A 19,057-nucleotide genomic window follows, 5' to 3' on the forward strand; every position below is an offset into this window, starting at 1 on the left:
CCTAATTCTTAAGTAAAAACAAGAACAACCATGCAGAGGACATAACAATTAAGAGACTATAAATGGTAAGGTTTAGAAGCATTTTTTCACAACCTATATCAAAGTTCACTAGTAGTATAGGTATAGTATTGTACATGGTATGTCCACTGAAAATGCCTCCAAACACAACCGGAAGCCGATTGGTTACGTTTAGAATCATCTCCAGAAGGGAATCAACGCTTACAACCACGGGTGCTGGACACACTTATTAAATAGTAATATGAGATGAGATAGTACTATTATATATAGGTATCCTCGTTATAGGTTTCCGCGATTACATACTCATATTAGTAGAAAAACGGTTGACTGATGACTGTCATAGACATGTGTAAAATCTAGTTATAGAAACAAAAAACTGGAAACATAAAAAAATGTATACATTTTTTAAAATACAATCAAAATGACCCCCCCNTTGATGCATTGACATAATTATACACATATATACAGGTAATATTTGGCTTTTGATTCTATGGTCAGGCAGATGTAAATATTTGTGTTTCCAAAGCAACATTAATCCAATCCCCCCCCCACACACACACACACTCACACACACACCATGGTTTCGAGTTTGATTCAGTGTTCAAAGAAAGACAACTCATACCCGCCACAGCGACCTGCAGGGTATTTCAGGGATGATCTTTGATCGTCAAATTAACTATAACTGTATGCCTCATCTCATATTTCTATTAATGTGTCCAGCCCCTGCGGTTACAACGGTGTCTCCTACAATGAATCAAACCTATGACTTGTTGTGAGTACGTTGTGTATCTTTGTCACGAGGTTTTGTTTACAAGTCGGCCATTCATAAAGATTGACATTTGACCTATTTGTGAAACAAAAGCATGTGACTTGTTTGAGCACTGTTCTGTTGTGCAACTCGGAGACCGTCACAAGTTGATTGTAACTGTGTACTTGCATTTTGCTTATATGCGAAATCACATGTGTCGATAAAGGAATTTCATCGTAGGCTTTGAGATACGTATACGTTCAAAACTGTTCAAAACTGTTCAAAATATGTAGGCAAGCTCTAACGGAGATGAAGTTGTACGTTTTCATCGTTTATTTCCTTGTCAGTTTTTCACACCCTGAAGGAGCTTACACTAGAATCCCCGGGTGCAACAAAAGTTATGTTGGGATACGGGGCAAGAGGATAAACACAGATTTCTTGCCGAAGGGACCCGAAGTGGAAGTCCGTGAGATATCAGGTACGACTAGGCCTACCTAGAAATAGAATGTACAGGGATCAAGATCTGCCATTTTCTCTTTAAATACACACTATACGAATGGGAAAAAATCATTTACTTAGTTTTCTGCCAGTGCAAGGTCTCTCCTAGCCCGAGTTGCCTCTTGCCCTTATAGATGTCTGGTCAAATGTCTAAGTTTAAGCCCTAAACATTGAGGTGCAAGTATATAATATGGGGGACCCCTTTTTTTCTTTCCCCTTCTTCATCTACAAAGCCCACATCGATCACCTCACCTCCAATTTATTCTACTGCTGAACATTTTTGCATCATTCTAAGTCTGAGTTTCCTCTGGCTCTGATACCATGCAGATTTAGACAGATACATGTAGATGTTTGTCAAACTGTCAATGCACCAACCAGACATCTGTCTGTCAAACTGTCAATGCACCAGACATCTGTTTGTCAACTGTCAAAGTCTGCATTGGTGTCAGGGCCAGAAGAAACTCTGGCTACATCTTTTTATAACAGATATATGGCTGTGTGACCTGATCTTCAAATAGAACTACATCCACTGTAGATGGATTCACAGAGATGGTCATTATGTACATAGATCAATGTCTACTACATATATGGTTTATTAAGTAGATAAACAAAGATATGTTGATGCATTAATGTATGATATTGTACCTACAAAACGTTGCTTACATGATATGCTTTTTTATCAAAATCTAACAAATGTACATTTTTTCACTTTTTCTTTGATTCATATTCCTGCATTGATCGTACCATTTCTAAGGGACATACAATTTTTGTGTCAGATATATGTATAGCTGAAGGACTCCCATACCGCTGCAAACACTGTAACTATATACATATTATGTACCTGTGGGGCTTTTATGAAAAATGATAAAGATGGTATAAACAAAATATTATCATTGAAAGGATACTATGTTTGCATTGAAAGGATACTATGTTTGTATCCCACTGAGCTACCAGGTAAGTGGAACTGTCATGTGACTGTGCTACTGCAGCTGTATCCGAAACTATAATGTATATATACAAAAAACACAGTGCAGGGGGACAGGGGTCCTTGATTGACAATACTCCTTCAGCCCGTATGCCAGTTTCCTCTATAAATTCCTGATACAATGTATATAACAATTATATGCAACCAATGTTGTCTTATGGTTCATCGTTATATATTTTCTTCCCAGATGAATATCGGTTGGAAATAAAGAACACCGGTCCAGTAGTACTGGATTCAAGAATAGACTTCATGGCCAAGATGTTCAACAAGACAGGACACCTGGCTGATTCCACCTCCTTCCTGTATGTTTGGAACAATGATGCAGATTTTCATGAGTTAAGGAAGGAGGATAACTTTGAAGCAAACATGACTCAAACTTATAGCTTTGTTTTACCCAGTCAATACACAATGCAGGTGTGTGTGTATTCCAAAGAGGAGAAACTAACACACATCAAATATCACTTAGTCGCCAAGGGAGGAACAAAGTTCACACTAACATGTAAGTATGACACGATAAATTCAGCTTATTTAACCAAAGGGTTGATATATCAGCAGACAGACGTAGTTGTCAGCTTTCATGTAGATGTTCTGTATATGTACAAGATCATTACTAGGCATTTGTTAGAGCAGGGATAATTTGAAGGAAGAAGGATTGGGATCAAAAACTGAAATATTTCTGGTTAGCTTTAGACACTTTTACTGAGAATGGATTTAATGGGGCCTGCTGTATTATACATTCTAGGATTACCCTCTTGGTCTGAGAATGGATTTAATGGGGCCTGCGGTATTATACATTCTAGGATTACCCTCTTGGTCTGAGAATGGATTGAATGGGGCCTGCTGTATTATACATTCTAGGATTACCCTCTTGGTCTCGGAATGGATTTAATGGGGCCTGCCGTATTATACATTCTAGGATTACCCTCTTGTTCCGAGAATGGATTGAATGGGGCCTGCTGTATTATACATTCTATGATTACCCTCTTGGTCCAAGAATGGATTTAATGGGGCATGCTGTATTATGCATTCTTGGATTACCCTCTTGGTCTCAGAATGGATTTAATGGGGCCTGCTGTATTATACATTCTAGGATTACCCTCTTGGTCTCAGAATGGATTTTATGGGGCCTGCTGTATTCTACACTTAGGGTTCACCATCTTAGTTTAGTAGAATAGGGTTCACCATCTTTGTTTAGTAGAATAGGGTTCACCGTCTTTGTTTAGTAGAATAGGGTTCACCATCTTTGTTTCATCTTTGTTTAGTAGAATAGGGTTACCATCTTTGTTTAGTAGAATAGGGTTCACCATCTTTGTTTAGTAGAATAGAGTTCACCATCTTTGTTTAATAGAATAGGGTGCACCATCTTTGTTTAGTAGAATAGGGTTCACCATCTTAGTTTAGTAGAATAGGGTTCACCATCTTTGTTTAGTAGAATAGGGTTCACCATCTTTGTTTAGTAGAATATGCCTGCTCATTCTGTTCTCTAGCTCTAACATGTTCAGGTGAAAGGACCTGCTTGTTTAGTGGATTATACCTGCTTGTTATACATTTTCTGGCTTTACCCTCTAGATTTAGTGGATTATACCTGCTTGTTATACATTCTCTGGATTTTCCCTTTAGGTTTAGTGGATTATACCTGCTTATTATACATTTTCTGGGTTTAGTGGATTATACCTGCTTGTTATACGTTTTCTGGTTTTACCCTCTAGGTTTAGTGGATTATACCTGCTTGTTATACCTGCTCTGGATTTCCCCTTTAGGTTTAGTGGATTATACCTGCTTGTTATACCTTCTCTGGCTTTACCCTTTAGGTTTAATGGATTATACCTGCTTGCTATACCTTCTCTGGTTTTACCCTCTAGGATTAGTGGATTATACCTGCTTGTTATACATTTTCTGGCTTTACCCTTTAGGTTTAGTGGATTATACCTGCCTGTTATACATGCCCTGGATTTTCCCTTTAGGTTTAGTGGATTATACCTGCTTGTTATGCATTTTTTGGCTTTACCCTCTAGGTTTAGTGGATTATACCTGCTTGTTATACCTTCTCTGGATTTTCCCTTTAGGTTTAGTGTATTATACCTGCTTATTCTATTCTGCACACTGCCATACATCTGGTTTTGTGTACAGAAAGAGAGAGCACATCACATCAGTGCTATTTTCATTGCATTGGTTCCCGTACAATACAGGTTACAGTACAAAATTTTGATGTAAACATACAAGGCACTAAATGGAACAGCCCTTCTGTATTTGATGTTTTAGACTCATTAGTGCAGATGTCCTGTAAAAGTGTGGCCTCCCTATGGTTATATAGCTATACTTGTAGAGATACAAACTGTATTCTATTTGTGTAGTGTGCTATATATTCCTTCTATATGTTCCTCTGTAACCCTAGAGTAGTTTTTCAGATTGAATAAGGTGCTACTAGCTTTACCCTGTTGGTTTAGAAGGAACGGCCTGCCATATTATACACTATAGCTTTGTTTACCTTCTAGACCACCAGGTTTGATAGAATACACTTGCTAGATAATTTGTTATTAAGGCGACCGGTTCTGAACGCTGTGCCTCTCTGTTTTTGTATTTGTGCATGTATACTTTGTATATATAATGAACGTTTTGGTGAGATTGACTTTTGTAGGTAGATTTGGCAATTCCAGTTTGATTAACTTTTTTTTATCTTCTTTTCAGCATTACTGAATGGAAAAATAGATTTAAAACAAAGTTTAAGTTATCAAAAACATAAAAAAGTTCTAGCAACAAATATTCCAATAGATTTCTCTGTGAACCTGACTGATAAGTTCCAGTCCAAACCAACATCCTCGTTTCATTGGTTTAATGGGAAAACTCTGCTGGGCCACACAACAGTACCAAAATTTGTGTTTACATTGAAAAAAGCAGAGAAAATGGAGAAGCTGTCTGTTTCTGTCAGCACAAGCCTGGAAGATGAGTTCGTGGAGAAGAAAGGGGAATGGTCAGAGGATGTACAGGTGAAAGGTACGTCGTGACGTTTGGGTTTATTCAGATTTTATTTCGTGATCAACATACTATGATATATATGTTTCTGTTTGGTTTGCATACACACACGCAAGCACGCATGCACTACACGCATAGAGGACGTCCTTAAATGACCTAAGCTGTTAATAGGACGTTAAACAAAATTTAACCAAACCAAACTGTTGGCTTTGCAAGGTGTTGATGATTGGACCAAAATGGAAAGTGAAATTACTTTCTGAAAACAGTTTTTCTACATTTTCTTCATTGTAAAAATTTATCGCAAGGAATAGTATATGATTTTTGAAAAAAAGACTTGAAGAACTTGAGCAAGTCTCACACATAAAATCATATAGATGTTAAAACAGTTAAAGTGTTGAAATTACAATACATGTTTTGGCAGTGATATTGTGCTTGTAAACAGTGGATACTGATAATTCTTACTGTAATACTACAATACAATGTATATAGACTAAGCTTTGCCATCCAGATAACATTGGTAGTGATATGTGTATTTAGTGTATCATAAACATGTATAACTGACCATTTGACCCTGGCTGCTAATCCTCACATGGCTGTCCTCGTGCCTCTACACTTCACAAACCACATATCACAGATTTAGTGATGCTTACACACCAGCTAATGGATCAATGTGTGTGTGTATACATCCCAACTTTTCAAATTGTTCATGAGGGAGAATTACACTGCAAAATACAAAATCATATGTAACATAGTTAACAAATATAGAGGGTATTCTGCTTATTACAGCAGTCACAAATGAGGATGAGAAATCAGCTAGTTTCCCTCCAAAATAGGGAGACACCACAAATGTGATGGAACTTAATTTATGTATATTTTTAAGGGACTGAACAGAAAGGGGTAATTTGGCCATATTCCTTTAAGCAACTTCTTCTCTAGAACTGTGATATGTAAATCAATTATATCAGTTTGGAAGCATTCTCAGGTGGTTGAATTCAAAATTATTTAAATGGAGGGGCTGACCCACATGGAGGCTTTAAGAGGCATGTCTTAAAATGGGATCATTGGCAATATTGCATTAAGGGATTTCTTCTCTGGAACTATGAGATATATATCAACTATATTTGGTCAGAAGCATCAGATGATGATGAAAAACGTGCAAATGAAGGCGCAAACCCCCAAGAGGGTCAGGAATATGACCAGAAAAAATTGTAAGTTGAAAATGGTTGAGATCCCAACCCTATATAACCATACAAGTATATAAAATTGCTTTACATGAAGAGATATATACTGGGTTAGCCTTTTGCTTATATTTCCCTCCCTTGGGGACTTCGTTCTGGGTCGTAACAAAAACAACCATTGAGATCCCTATCCTGTAACAATATATACATGTACATATATATAGAAGTGCTCAGTATGAACATACAAATACACATATGCTACCAGGATTACCCAAGGATGCAGCCCTACCCCTGGAAACTTGGTCCCTGGGTCATTAGTTTCATTCGGTTGAGATCCCGTCCCCAAACAATACGACATTATATACAAATGTTGAGCGTGAAGATTTGAATACATGTTTGCAGGATCGCCTGGATGCCCTACCATACCATTGAAATCAATCCTTCTGTCAAAGTAAGGAATTGATTGAGAGTCCCAACCCATTCCCATACATTTCTGTGGAAAGCATATATCTTAGATAGAGTTGTCTGTGAAGTGTAATTGACAGAAGCATAGTTGTCTGTGACATGTAATTCTCATGTGGTGTAGTTATCAGTTAAGAATAACTCTGACGTAACTGACATTCTGTTTGACCACAAACCAGAACATTTATTACAAACAACACAGCATGAATGATAAAGATGTTAGTATATATACCAGTATATATTTGTACACCAGCAACACTACTGATAACACCACAACATCTATGTCGGTGTCTAGACTTTGGACCAGGCACATTGTTTCCCTATCTATCTTATCTGGTCTCCAGACCAACATTTTTATCACTCATCAGGTCACACAGGATAATGTCTCTGTTACTGTAGATAACCTCATTCTAGCTATCCCATACACAATGATATTATCCCTTTTATAACCTCAGGTTTGATTATCAATTATGATCTTTTGTTGAGGTGAAAATGTGGTTATATAGAACTAAGTTAAGGAGAATATCACTCTAAAGGTCGACTGTATAACAGCCTTATTAACTGTGACGAAGTTAAGGACAATATCACTCTACAGGTCGACCTTAACAGCCTTATTAACTGTGACAAAGTTAAGGACAATATCACTCTAAAGGTCGACCTTATAACAGCCTTATTAACTGTGACAAAGTTAAGGAGAATATCACTCTTAAGGTCGACTGTAGAACAGCCTTATTAACTGTGACGAAGTTAAGGAGAATATCACTCTAAAGGTCGTCCTTATAACAGCCTTATTAACTGTGACGAAGTTAGGGACAATATCACTCTACAGGTCGACCTTAACATCCTTATTAACTGTGACAAAGTTAAGGACAATATCACTCTAAAGGTCGACTGTATAACAGCCTTATTAGCTGTGACGGAGTTAAGGACAATATCACTCTACAGGTCGACCTTAACAGCCTTATTAACTGTGACAAAGTTAAGGTAAATATCACTCTACAGGTCGACCTTATAACAGCCTTATTAACTGAGACGAAGTTAAGGTGAATATCACTCTACAGGTCGACCTTATAACAGCCTTATTAACTGTGACGAAGTTAAGGAGAATATCACTCTTAAGGTCGACTGTATAACAGCCTTATTAACTGTGACAAAGTTAAGGTGAATATCACTCTACAGGTCGACCTTATAACAGCCTTATTAATTGTTACGAAGTTAAGGACAATATCACTCTACAGGTTGACCTTATAACAGCCTTATTAATTGTTACGAAGTTAAGGACAATATCACTCTACAGGTCGACCTTATAACCACGATATGACTAGACAAAAGTCCTGTATTGTCATATAAGATACGAAATTAGGATGTTTTTATTATTAAACAAGAAGGACTGTAAGCAAATCATTAAAAATATATTGCTGCATTTGGCAGAGAGCATGTTACAGTTAGAGTGACATCATAAAGAGAATATATCATTTTTTTTATTTATTAACAGAATTATTGAATGACGTTGCATGACGAATTGCAGTCCTTTGGGGTTGGGAAAAAAGACAAAAATCCAGGGGGTCGCAACATTTCTTAAGAAATTATGGCCTGTTAAAATGGTGTCCCAACAGAAAGTCCAAGCCACTGTCAATCAGCTGTCTGCTCTAGTTCTATACAATTAACTGTTAGCACTGGAGCATCGAAATATCCTGTGACTTATTTAGTCCACCATCATCTTTTGTCTGTGATTGTCTATCCGTTCATCATTCCATCTGTATGTAAACAATTTTTATAATTGCCATTTCTCCGAAGGTACAGGACAGATCTCAAAATGTGTATACAGGTTCCTATTGGTTCTAGTTGTGTGAATTAGATTTCGTTTGTGGATATGAAGAACAATTTGGCCGCTATGTGGCCATCTTGCATTTTCAGTACAAAATTTGTTATCACTCTTGTTCAGAAAAAATGGTAGTTGTTATTCCCTGCTTAATGTTCAGCATTTAGGGGAATGGCAACAACTGGTTCATCCATTGTCAGTATAATGTGACCGAGCGGGATGCTGTGCTTGGTGCATTCAGCATGGTATTTTAGTGAGATAGCACTATAAAGTTGGCATCAGATCCGCGCTTTCACAAGGAGGCAAGTACACCAACATACCCTGTCTCCTGCATACACACATGCAACCATGTACATACACTACACACATGGAGGCACAGCCTTAAATGACCGTAGCTGTTTCTTAGAAATCTTTCTAAAATTGTGTACTCAGATTCTCATTGTGTCTCAGCTATGCATTATTACCTTCATTTTGGGGAGGAAAATGGAAATCAGGTGGCAATCTTAGTTTTTAGGAACAAAGGTTGTTATTGTGATTTCACAGGTAGTCTTGGACAGACTCCAGTATTGTATATCTTAAGTTCTTCTGTCCAACATCACTTTAATGTGTGGAAATTGTTCTTCTGTCCAACATCAGTTTAATGTGTGGAAATTGTTCTTCTGGCCAACATTACTTTAATGTGTGGAAATTGTTCTTCTGGCCAACATCCCTTTAATGTGTGGAAATTGTTCTTCTGTCCAACATCAGTTTAATGTGTGGAAATTGTTCTTCTGGCCAACATCACTTTATTGTGTGGAAATTGTTCTTCTGGCCAACATCACTTGAATGTGTGGAAATTGTTCTTCTGGCCAACATCATTTTAATGCGTGGAAATTGTTCTTCTGGCCAACATCACTTTATTGTGTGGAAATTGTTCTTCTGGCCAACATCACTTGAATGTGTGGAAATTGTTCTTCTGGCCAACATCATTTTAATGTGTGGAAATTGTTCTTCTGGCCAACATCCCTTTAATGTGTGGAAATTGTTCTTCTGGCCAACATCATTTTAATGTGTGGAAATTGTTCTTCTGGCCAACATAACTTGAATGTGTGGAAATTGTTCTTCTGGCCAACATCATTTTAATGTGTGGAAATTGTTCTTCTGGCCAACATAACTTGAATGTGTGGAAATTGTTCTTCTGGCCAACATCATTTTAATGTGTGGAAATTGTTCTTCTGGCCAACATAACTTTAATGTGTGGAAATTGTTCTTCTGGCCAACATCCCTTTAATGTGTGGAAATTGTTCTTCTGGCCAACATCCCTTTAATGTGTGGAAATTGTTCTTCTGTCCAACATCACTTTAATGTGTGGACATTGTTCTTCTGTCCAATTCAACATCACTTTAATGTGTGGAAATTGTTCTTCCGGCCAACATCATTTTAATGTGTGGAAATTGTTCTTCTGGCCAACATTACTTTAATGTGTGGAAATTGTTCTTCTGGCCAACATCACTTTAATGTGTGGACATTGTTCTTCTGGCCAATTCAACATCACTTTAATGTGTGGAAATTGTTCTTCTGGCCAACATCACTTTAATGTGTGGAAATTGAATTATCATATGACCACTAGGTACGTGTAGTCAAGTTAGATTTCAGGGTCAAAGTTTGTTAAAGTGGCTCTGTTTCTCATGAAGTACATACTCCATATAGAGCTTTCTCATATCTTTTGGCACACGTTTTTAACCCTGCATTACCAGATTTGACTGTCAAATCCTGTAAATAATAGCAGGGTGATATAATGCTATTTTTGAAGTAGTTTTATGAAGATTCTTCTCTTTGTTGCTGGAAACAGATTTTGATTTACTTTGAAAGTCACTGTTGTGTTAGCAGACTTCATTGTATGAGGACTTTTGAATGCACAACACATTTTAAAATGCAAGAGTAATATAACGAGTTTCCAGTTATAACTGATGAATACATGATAATTGTGTTGATATCTATACAATAACATCTCTCGTTACAGATGCTATACAAGGGGTGAAATGGAACCTGTCTGGAAGGTCCTCTGTAGATGTTAACAACCTTTTGAATCTGACTGTGTTCTACAAGGCCAGGTCAGTGAAATAGTTTCCTTTAATAACGATCACATGAACGTTACTACGTTAGACCTTCCTCAATGTCATAGTCAAACTCTTGCTACATACGTTCATACCTATTTGCTCAGTGCTTAATTTTTTGAGCATATTATATTGAAGCAAAGTGTGGCCTTTCATGTCTTAGTTCGTGTACATGTTTATCCATACAGTGTGACATTGTCTATCTTTTTTTCACATTTCTCATTAATTCCATCATTTGTTTTACTTATTCATCATATGTACTAAGTGTTGTTCTGTCTGATAATTGAGTCTGATCTATTTATACATTATATTTACAGTAATCCGACAGTAATTTGTTGGGAGGTGTGTGAGGCTAAGAAAAATTCCAGTTACTGTAGCAACACAACATGTGAGTCCCCATTGACAGGAAACAGGAAGCAGTTTGATGTTCAGGTGGGGTTTCCCAGTGTTGGTCTCTACCATATCCACTTCAGACTAGAGAACGATGTCAGTCAACAGCATTATAGGACAGGTGTTGTACACGTCTATGCTACAGGTACATATCAGGTGTCATTCCTTAATATCAGTATATACATTGTTTGTTATTGCCTGTAGATGTCAATGATTCCAAGGAATTATCATCACTTTTGTTTTCGACTCACCTTGACTGTATACGTAGGCACCTGTGAGCTAATGCCATGGTCTGTCATCCTTTGCCAGTTTCTATCATCTTTTCCTGCAAAGGGCTAATAATACAGAACTTTAAAATCCTTCTCCTTCCGTACATTTGAAGGGATTTCAATCTTTATCTTGACCTCAAAATGTTGCCTAAATGGTGGGTTTGGCCCTGCTTGGGTCAGAGAAGTGGGACTCATTAAAAGAAATGCAGAAAAATCTTGAAAACACTATTTCAGTATTGGCAAAGAGATATTAACAAATTTTTGTTTGGTGCTTCCTTTGGCCAAGAAAACTCAACATTACATGAACAAGGAATGTGGCTCCACTGATGCCAGATGGAATTGGGCTTAAATCTGAATGTAAGGCTTCTTGATGTGAAATAGTACTCTTCCTTAACTGTTGCAAAGATGTTCACTGTATTTTGTTTAAAATGTCAATAGGACAAGGTGATCATATTTTTGTTGAGAAGCTGTGGTGACCCTTGGGGATGGGTGGGCAATAGTTAGTTAAGCTTCTACTTAAAACAATTCTGATCCCCATTATATAACCACATACATATAAAAGGCATAAAAAACAATACGTCCATGCTACCAGGATTGACTCTGCCATCCTGCCCCATCTCAGGGACTTAGTCCCCAGGTCATAACTTACAAACAGATGACATCCTTTACCACAGTTTAGATCTCCACCCAGTCAACCAAATGTACAATAGGTAGACATGAAGAGACAAACACAATCATAGTGTCTGTACCAGGATTTGTACTTGTGTCAGCCTCGCCCTTGATGACTTAGTCCCAGGGGTGTAATTTATATACACTGTAACACAGAAACAGTTGAGTATGTGTTTCAAACATTTGCCTATAAAGCAACATTTCAATCTAGAAATGAAATGATATATGAAAGAGGAGTGCTGAACCCCTTGATACTGTGAGGCAATGCCTAAAATGGCAAACTATTTGTAGTATCACTATTAATAAAAATAATTTCCCATGATTGCTTGAATGCTTAGGTGAGTGATACATGCTTTATAGGTCTTTTAATGATATTTGATGATGATGATGATGATGATGATGATGATGATGATGATGATGATGATGATGATTTCACTATTTCAACATGTGATTGTCCATGTACTGGAAAAATTTGAAGAAAAATATTTTCAAATTTGTCTGTATTTGTAGACTGTTTATAGTTCAAATTATACAAACAATTTAACAGTGCATGGACTTATGAAATTAAGAATTTATTACTTTCACATGAAATTTCTTAATATATCATTTTGAGTTTTGCAGATTTCATGTGAAAGTAATTAATTGGTGTCAAAATGACTGTAATGCATAACTAAGTAAATAATAAATAACTATAATGACTTTAAATCACCTGATTGTCATGAGAGGTACATCACCTGATTGTCATGAGAGGATTGTCATGGGAGGTACATCAACCCAATTGTCATGAGAGGGACATCAACCGATTGTCATGAGAGGAACATCACCCGATTGTCATGAGAGGAACATCACCCGATTGTCATGAGAGTTACATTACCTGATTGTCATGGGAAGTACATCACCTGATTGTCATGGGAGGTAAATCAACCCAATTGTCATGAGAGGGACATCAACCGATTGTCATGAGAGGCACATCAACCGATTGTCATGAGAGGCACATCAACCGATTGTCATGAGAGGAACATCACCCGATTGTCATGAGAGGTGCATCACCCGATTGTCATGAGAGGTACAACACCCGATTGTCATGAGAGGTACAACACCCGATTGTCATGAGAGGTACAACACCCGATTGTCATGAGAGGTAAATCACCCGATTGTCATGAGAGGTAAATCACCCGATTGTCATGAGAGGTACATTACCTGATTGTCATGAGAGGTACACTATAATGACTTTAAATCACCTGATTGACATGAGAGGTACATCACCCGATTTTCATGAGAGGTACATCACCTGATTGTCATGAGAGGTACATCACCCGATTGTCATGAGAGGTACATTACCTGATTGTCATGGGAGGTACATCACCTGATTGTCATGGGAGGTACATCAACCCAATTGTCATGAGAGGTACATCAACCGATTGTCATGAGAGGTACATCAACCGTTTGTCATGAGAGGTACATCCACCCGATTGTCATGAGAGGTACATCACCTGATTGTTATGAGAGGTACATCACCTGATTGTCATGAGAGGTACATCACCCGATTGTCATGAGAGGTACATCAACCGATTGTCATGAGAGGTACATCACCCGATTGTCATGAGAGGTACATCACCCGATTGTCATGAGAGGTACATCACCCGATTGTCATGAGAGGTACATCACCCGATTGTCATGAGAGGTACATCACCCGATTGTCATGAGAGGTACATCACCCGATTGTCATGAGAGGTACATCACCCGATTGTCATGAGAGGTACATCACCCGATTGTCATGAGAGGTACATCACCCGATTGTCATGAGAGGTACATCACCCGATTGTCATGAGAGGTACATCACCCGATTGTCATGAGAGGTACATCACCCGATTGTCATGAGAGGTACATCACCCGATTGTCATGAGAGGTACATCACCCGATTGTCATGAGAGGTACATCACCCGATTGTCATGAGAGGTACATCACCCGATTGTCATGAGAGGTACATCACCCGATTGTCATGAGAGGTACATCACCCGATTGTCATGAGAGGTACATCACCCGATTGTCATGAGAGGTACATCACCCGATTGTCATGGGAGGTACATCACCTGATTGTCATGAGAGGTACATCACCCGATTGTCATGAGAGGTACATCACCCGATTGTCATGAGAGGTACATCACCCGATTGTCATGAGAGGTACATCACCCGATTGTCATGAGAGGTACATCACCCGATTGTCATGAGAGGTACATCACCCGATTGTCATGAGAGGTACATCACCCGATTGTCATGAGAGGTACATCACCCGATTGTCATGAGAGGTACATCACCCGATTGTCATGAGAGGTACATCACCCGATTGTCATGAGAGGTACATCACCCGATTGTCATGAGAGGTACATCACCCGATTGTCATGAGAGGTACATCACCCGATTGTCAGGAGAGGTACATCACCCGATTGTCATGAGAGGTACATCACCCGATTGTCATGAGAGGTACATCACCTGATTGTTATGAGAGGTACATCACCTGATTGTCCTGAGAGGTACATCACCTGATTGTCATGAGAGGTACATCACCCGATTGTCATAAGAGGCACATCACCTGATTGTTATGAGAGGTACATCACCCGATTGTCCTGAGAGGTACATCACCTGATTGTAATGAGAGGTACATCACCTGATTGTCATGAGAGGAACATCACCTGATTGTCATGAGAGGTACATCACACGATTGTCATGGGAGGTACATCACCAGATTGTCATGAGAGTTACATCACCTGATTATTGTCATGAGAGGAACATCACCTGATTGTCATGAGAGGTACATCACACGATTGTCATGGGAGGTACATCACCAGATTGTCATGAGAGGTACATCACCTGATTGTCATGAGAGGTACATCACCCAAATGTCATGAGAGGTACATCACCAGATTGTCATGAGAGGTACATCACCTGATTGTCATGAGAGGTACATCAAAAAAGCCTCGCAAATTCAAAGCTTCCACAGATAATCTCTGATAAGTATTATCAATAAATAATGTTGAATTCAAATATTCACATATAAAACCTACAGGCATAGTCCATATAAAACCTACAGGCAAAGTCATATAAAACCTACAGACATAGTCCATATAAAACCTACAGGCATAGTCCATATAAAACCTACAGGCATAGTCATATAAAACCTACAGGCATAGTCATATAAAACCTACAGACATAGTCCATATAAAACCTACAGGCATAGTCCATATAAAACCTACAGGCATAGTCCATGAAAAATACACACAATAATGCAGTAACTTACCCTCACAGTACAGTTTTCAAAACAATGTATCCTTGAAGTTTACTGGTAATCTTTTACATGAAATTTGATCATCAGATGTTTATCATTTTTTTTTGGTTTAAACGAGGTTTATAAGGAATTTTGAGTGAATTTTGGACATTAATTTATTACAGATTGATGTTACTAGCTAATATGGGTATACGTATATTTATATATAGTCATGTTGTTTTCCTGTTTGATTCATTATAAACATGTATCACCTTTCCTGTCTATTTCAGATTCCTACAGTTCCCATGGATATGCCATCCCGATCTTCTTCAGTTGTCTTGGTGTTTTCATTGTCCTTGTGTCATCTATATATTTCGTGCGAATGAAGAGAAAGCCCCACGTAGAAACAGCCGACTTTGATTTCCACCCATCGTTAAACAGAGAAGAGCCCCATCCAATCATAACTGGCATCAAGAGAACTTTTACTCATCAATTTTTTCAGCCAAAGCATTTGTACAGTTCCCTACAGCAGCCGAGAACTTCAGCCAGGTCTTATGATTCTATGAGTGAAAATGGCCCATTGTAACAAACTTTGAACAGTGAAAAAGATATTGCAGCAAACCAAAATATTCAGCTGAAACAGTTTTAAGTGAGAATATTGTGTTACCGAAAGTTAATTCGAAACATATTGAATTTTGATGATATACCGGTATTCTCAGTGAACCAACAGATTCCTTAAATTTCCATACGTCAGAAACACAAAGGTCTTATCCACATGGTTCACTTAGTCACACATGGTTCACTTAGTCACACATGGTTCACTTAGTCACACATGGTTCACTTAGTCAGTGTTGCTACTACAAGGAAAGCACTGAACACTTGAGCATCTGTGATGGGACACTCAAGATTTTGAACTTTTTCTCTCTACATTTACAAAGTTTGTTCATTTGTGGTGACATTTGTTGTGACACGGTTGATTTGTTACCTTAAAATGTTACAACTGTGATATAAGACAGAAACTAATGTGAACACAAATTATTATCTGTGATGATGGAATTTTACTTATATTAACATGAACAAATGCTGAATTTTTTCTACAATTATCTGCACCCCTAACTTGATTTTCTATATACTATTACATGTAATGTGACCCGTTACCCTACAAATCATGATGTTAGATGTCAAACATTTGGAAGTATAGATCACAACAGGCCCTGTCTCAGAATTAATTGTTAGTACTAAGTCAATAATTGTTAACCAATTTTGCCCAGCATGGGCTTCATGAGGACTAATTTACAAGTGAATACCCTCAGATTTAGGGAGTTTGACGGAACAAAGCTAGGGGGTATACAGTAATTAGATTGTGTGTCTTCAGTCTGTCTGTCTGTCTGTCTGTCCGTCCACCTGTTCTGTTATTATATTGTGACTAAAGATAGAAATTAAAGATTGGTCATATAGTTCATCAATTTAAGGTAGTTAAATCGGACCATTGGATATTATCAGTACTGTTTGGGTAATCAGGTAGTTAACTCAGACCATTGATTATTATCAGTACTGTTTGGGTATCCAGGTAGTTAACTCAGACCATTGGATATTATCAGTACTGTTTGGGTATCCAGGTAGTTAACTCAGACCATCGGATATTATCAGTACTGTTTGGGTAATCAGGTTGTTAACTCAGACCATTGATTATTATCAGTACTGTTTGGGTATCCAGGTAGTTAACTCAGACCATTGGATATTATCAGTACTGTTTGGGTATCCAGGTAGTTAACTCAGTCCATTGGATATTATCAGTACTGTTTGGGTATCCAGGTACATTTGTAGTTAACTCAGACCATTGGATATTATCATTACTGTTTGGGTATCCAGGTAGTTAACTCAGTCCATTGGATATTATCAGTACTGTTTGGGTATCCAGGTACATTTGTAGTTAACTCAGACCATTGGATATTATCAGTACTGTTTGGGTATCCAGGTACATTTGTAGTTAACTCAGACCATGAGATATTATCAGTGATGTTTGGGTATCCAGGCTGAAAGTGAGGAAATCATGGTGTCTCTCTTCGAGGAACCACAGGTGTTCAATCTTTTCTCATACATTTTTAAGTATCATTTAACTTCAAAATATTAGCCACACATTGTTATTCATTCTTTACATTCCACCACAAGGACAAGTTGCAGGTCATAGATGTGAACATGGATTTATTTAGCCAAAAAAATAAATTAATTACATGTATGTGTAGGTATGCAAGCTTCATATAATTTAGCATATGTGTTGACCGATTGCTTGCCATGTGAATATTTTTACACCTCTGTATAAGTTGGAGTGTGATATACTAGATCAGGGTGGTTATCTGTCTGTCCATCTTTGGATGGAAGCTTGTGCAACAAATTGCTGCTTACCCTCTAAACCAGTTTTATGTGCAATTAATCAGTACCTAAGGTAGTTTTGCAGTAGGTTATCTTAAAGAGTTATGCATCTCCTTCTGATATCCTTTCAGAAATTTGTTCAGAAATTCCAGTATGCCCTGGTACTTTTTTTCTTGGGCAGTATATATGAACCTACATACACTTGATCAATACTGTAGGTTAGTTGTGTGCTTGTAAGTAATTTTGATTATTTCGATAGGAGTTATGCCCCTTTCTGATTTTCTTATAATATTTTTTCCCCCAAGCATTGCTACTTATATATGGGAAATTTAGTTCATATGTCTGGATGTTAGGTAGATGCATGATTGAGTTTTATTTTTTTGATTCAACTACATTTTTAGGAGTTAGTGTCTGTTTCTGATTCGGTTGATCTGTAGCTGACAGTTGTAGTTATGCCCTGATTATCAGTGAGAATGTGAGATACTATTTTTTGCATGTCTGTCCATTTGTCATGCTAAGTTAAAATTCAGTTGCTGCCCTAAACAAGTCTATTTCAACCAAATTTGGTATGCTCGTACTAATGATGTATCTGCATGGCTAAATTTGATAACCTATGTGATGATTGTATATTTATACACAATAAAGGAGCTAAGTTTGTTCTTATTAATTAACTGATTTCCATGCAACAACTGTGCTAGAAATGGTTTGGTTTCGACCAAGTTTGGTTTAGCTAATCTTGGTTGAAATCAAACCATTTCTCTAAGTATGAATCTGTATATGCCTCTTAATGCAAATCAATGTAATACATTTAGTATTACATCTATGTAATACATTTAGTATTATATCTATGTGATACATTTAGTATTATATCTATGTAATACATTTAGTATTATATCTATGTAGTACATTTAGTAGTATATCTATGTGATACATTTAGTATTATATCTATGTGATACATTTAGTATTATATATATGTAATACATTTAGTATTATATCTATGTAATATATTTAGTATTATATCAATGTAATACATTTAGTATTACATCTATGTAATACATTTAGTATTATATCTATGTAATACATTTAGTATTATATCTATGTAGTACATTTAGTAGTATATCTATGTGATACATTTAGTATTATATCTATGTGATACATTTAGTATTATATATATGTAATACATTTAGTATTATATCTATGTAATACATTTAGTATGATATTTTTGTAATACATTTAGTATTATATCTATGTGATACATTTAGTATTATATATATGTAATACATTTAGTATTATATCTATGTAATACATTTA

At 37.2% G+C, this 19,057-nt stretch overlaps 1 protein-coding gene across 1 annotated transcript; it reads left to right on the forward strand.

Annotated features, from left to right (window-relative positions):
- Positions 1-673: 673 nt before the first annotated feature.
- LOC110464689 lies at positions 674-18,769 on the forward strand. Its single transcript, XM_021520034.1, has 6 exons — positions 674-1,244; positions 2,437-2,748; positions 4,938-5,243; positions 10,687-10,777; positions 11,098-11,315; positions 15,664-18,769. Exons 1-6 carry the CDS (start codon positions 1,076-1,078, stop codon positions 15,957-15,959), a joined length of 1,392 nt encoding a protein of 463 aa, XP_021375709.1. The 5' UTR covers positions 674-1,075; the 3' UTR covers positions 15,960-18,769.
- The last annotated feature ends 288 nt before the right edge of the window (positions 18,770-19,057 follow it).

Source organism: Mizuhopecten yessoensis, unplaced genomic scaffold (genome assembly GCF_002113885.1).
Source record: "Mizuhopecten yessoensis strain PY_sf001 unplaced genomic scaffold, ASM211388v2 scaffold11021, whole genome shotgun sequence".
In the NCBI taxonomy this organism is placed as follows: Eukaryota; Metazoa; Mollusca; class Bivalvia; order Pectinida; family Pectinidae; genus Mizuhopecten; species Mizuhopecten yessoensis.

What these genes read in the sequence shown, in the direction of transcription:
- LOC110464689 (XM_021520034.1), top strand. Translation starts at nt 1,076, where the DNA reads ATGAAGTTGTACGTTTTCATCGTTTATTTCCTTGTCAGTTTTTCACAC. An exon ending in AGAGGATGTACAGGTGAAAG is followed by an intron (nt 5,244 to 10,686) that starts GTACGTCGTGAC and finishes CTCTCGTTACAG; the next exon opens with ATGCTATACAAGGGGTGAAA. An exon ending in ACTGTGTTCTACAAGGCCAG is followed by an intron (nt 10,778 to 11,097) that starts GTCAGTGAAATA and finishes TTATATTTACAG; the next exon opens with TAATCCGACAGTAATTTGTT.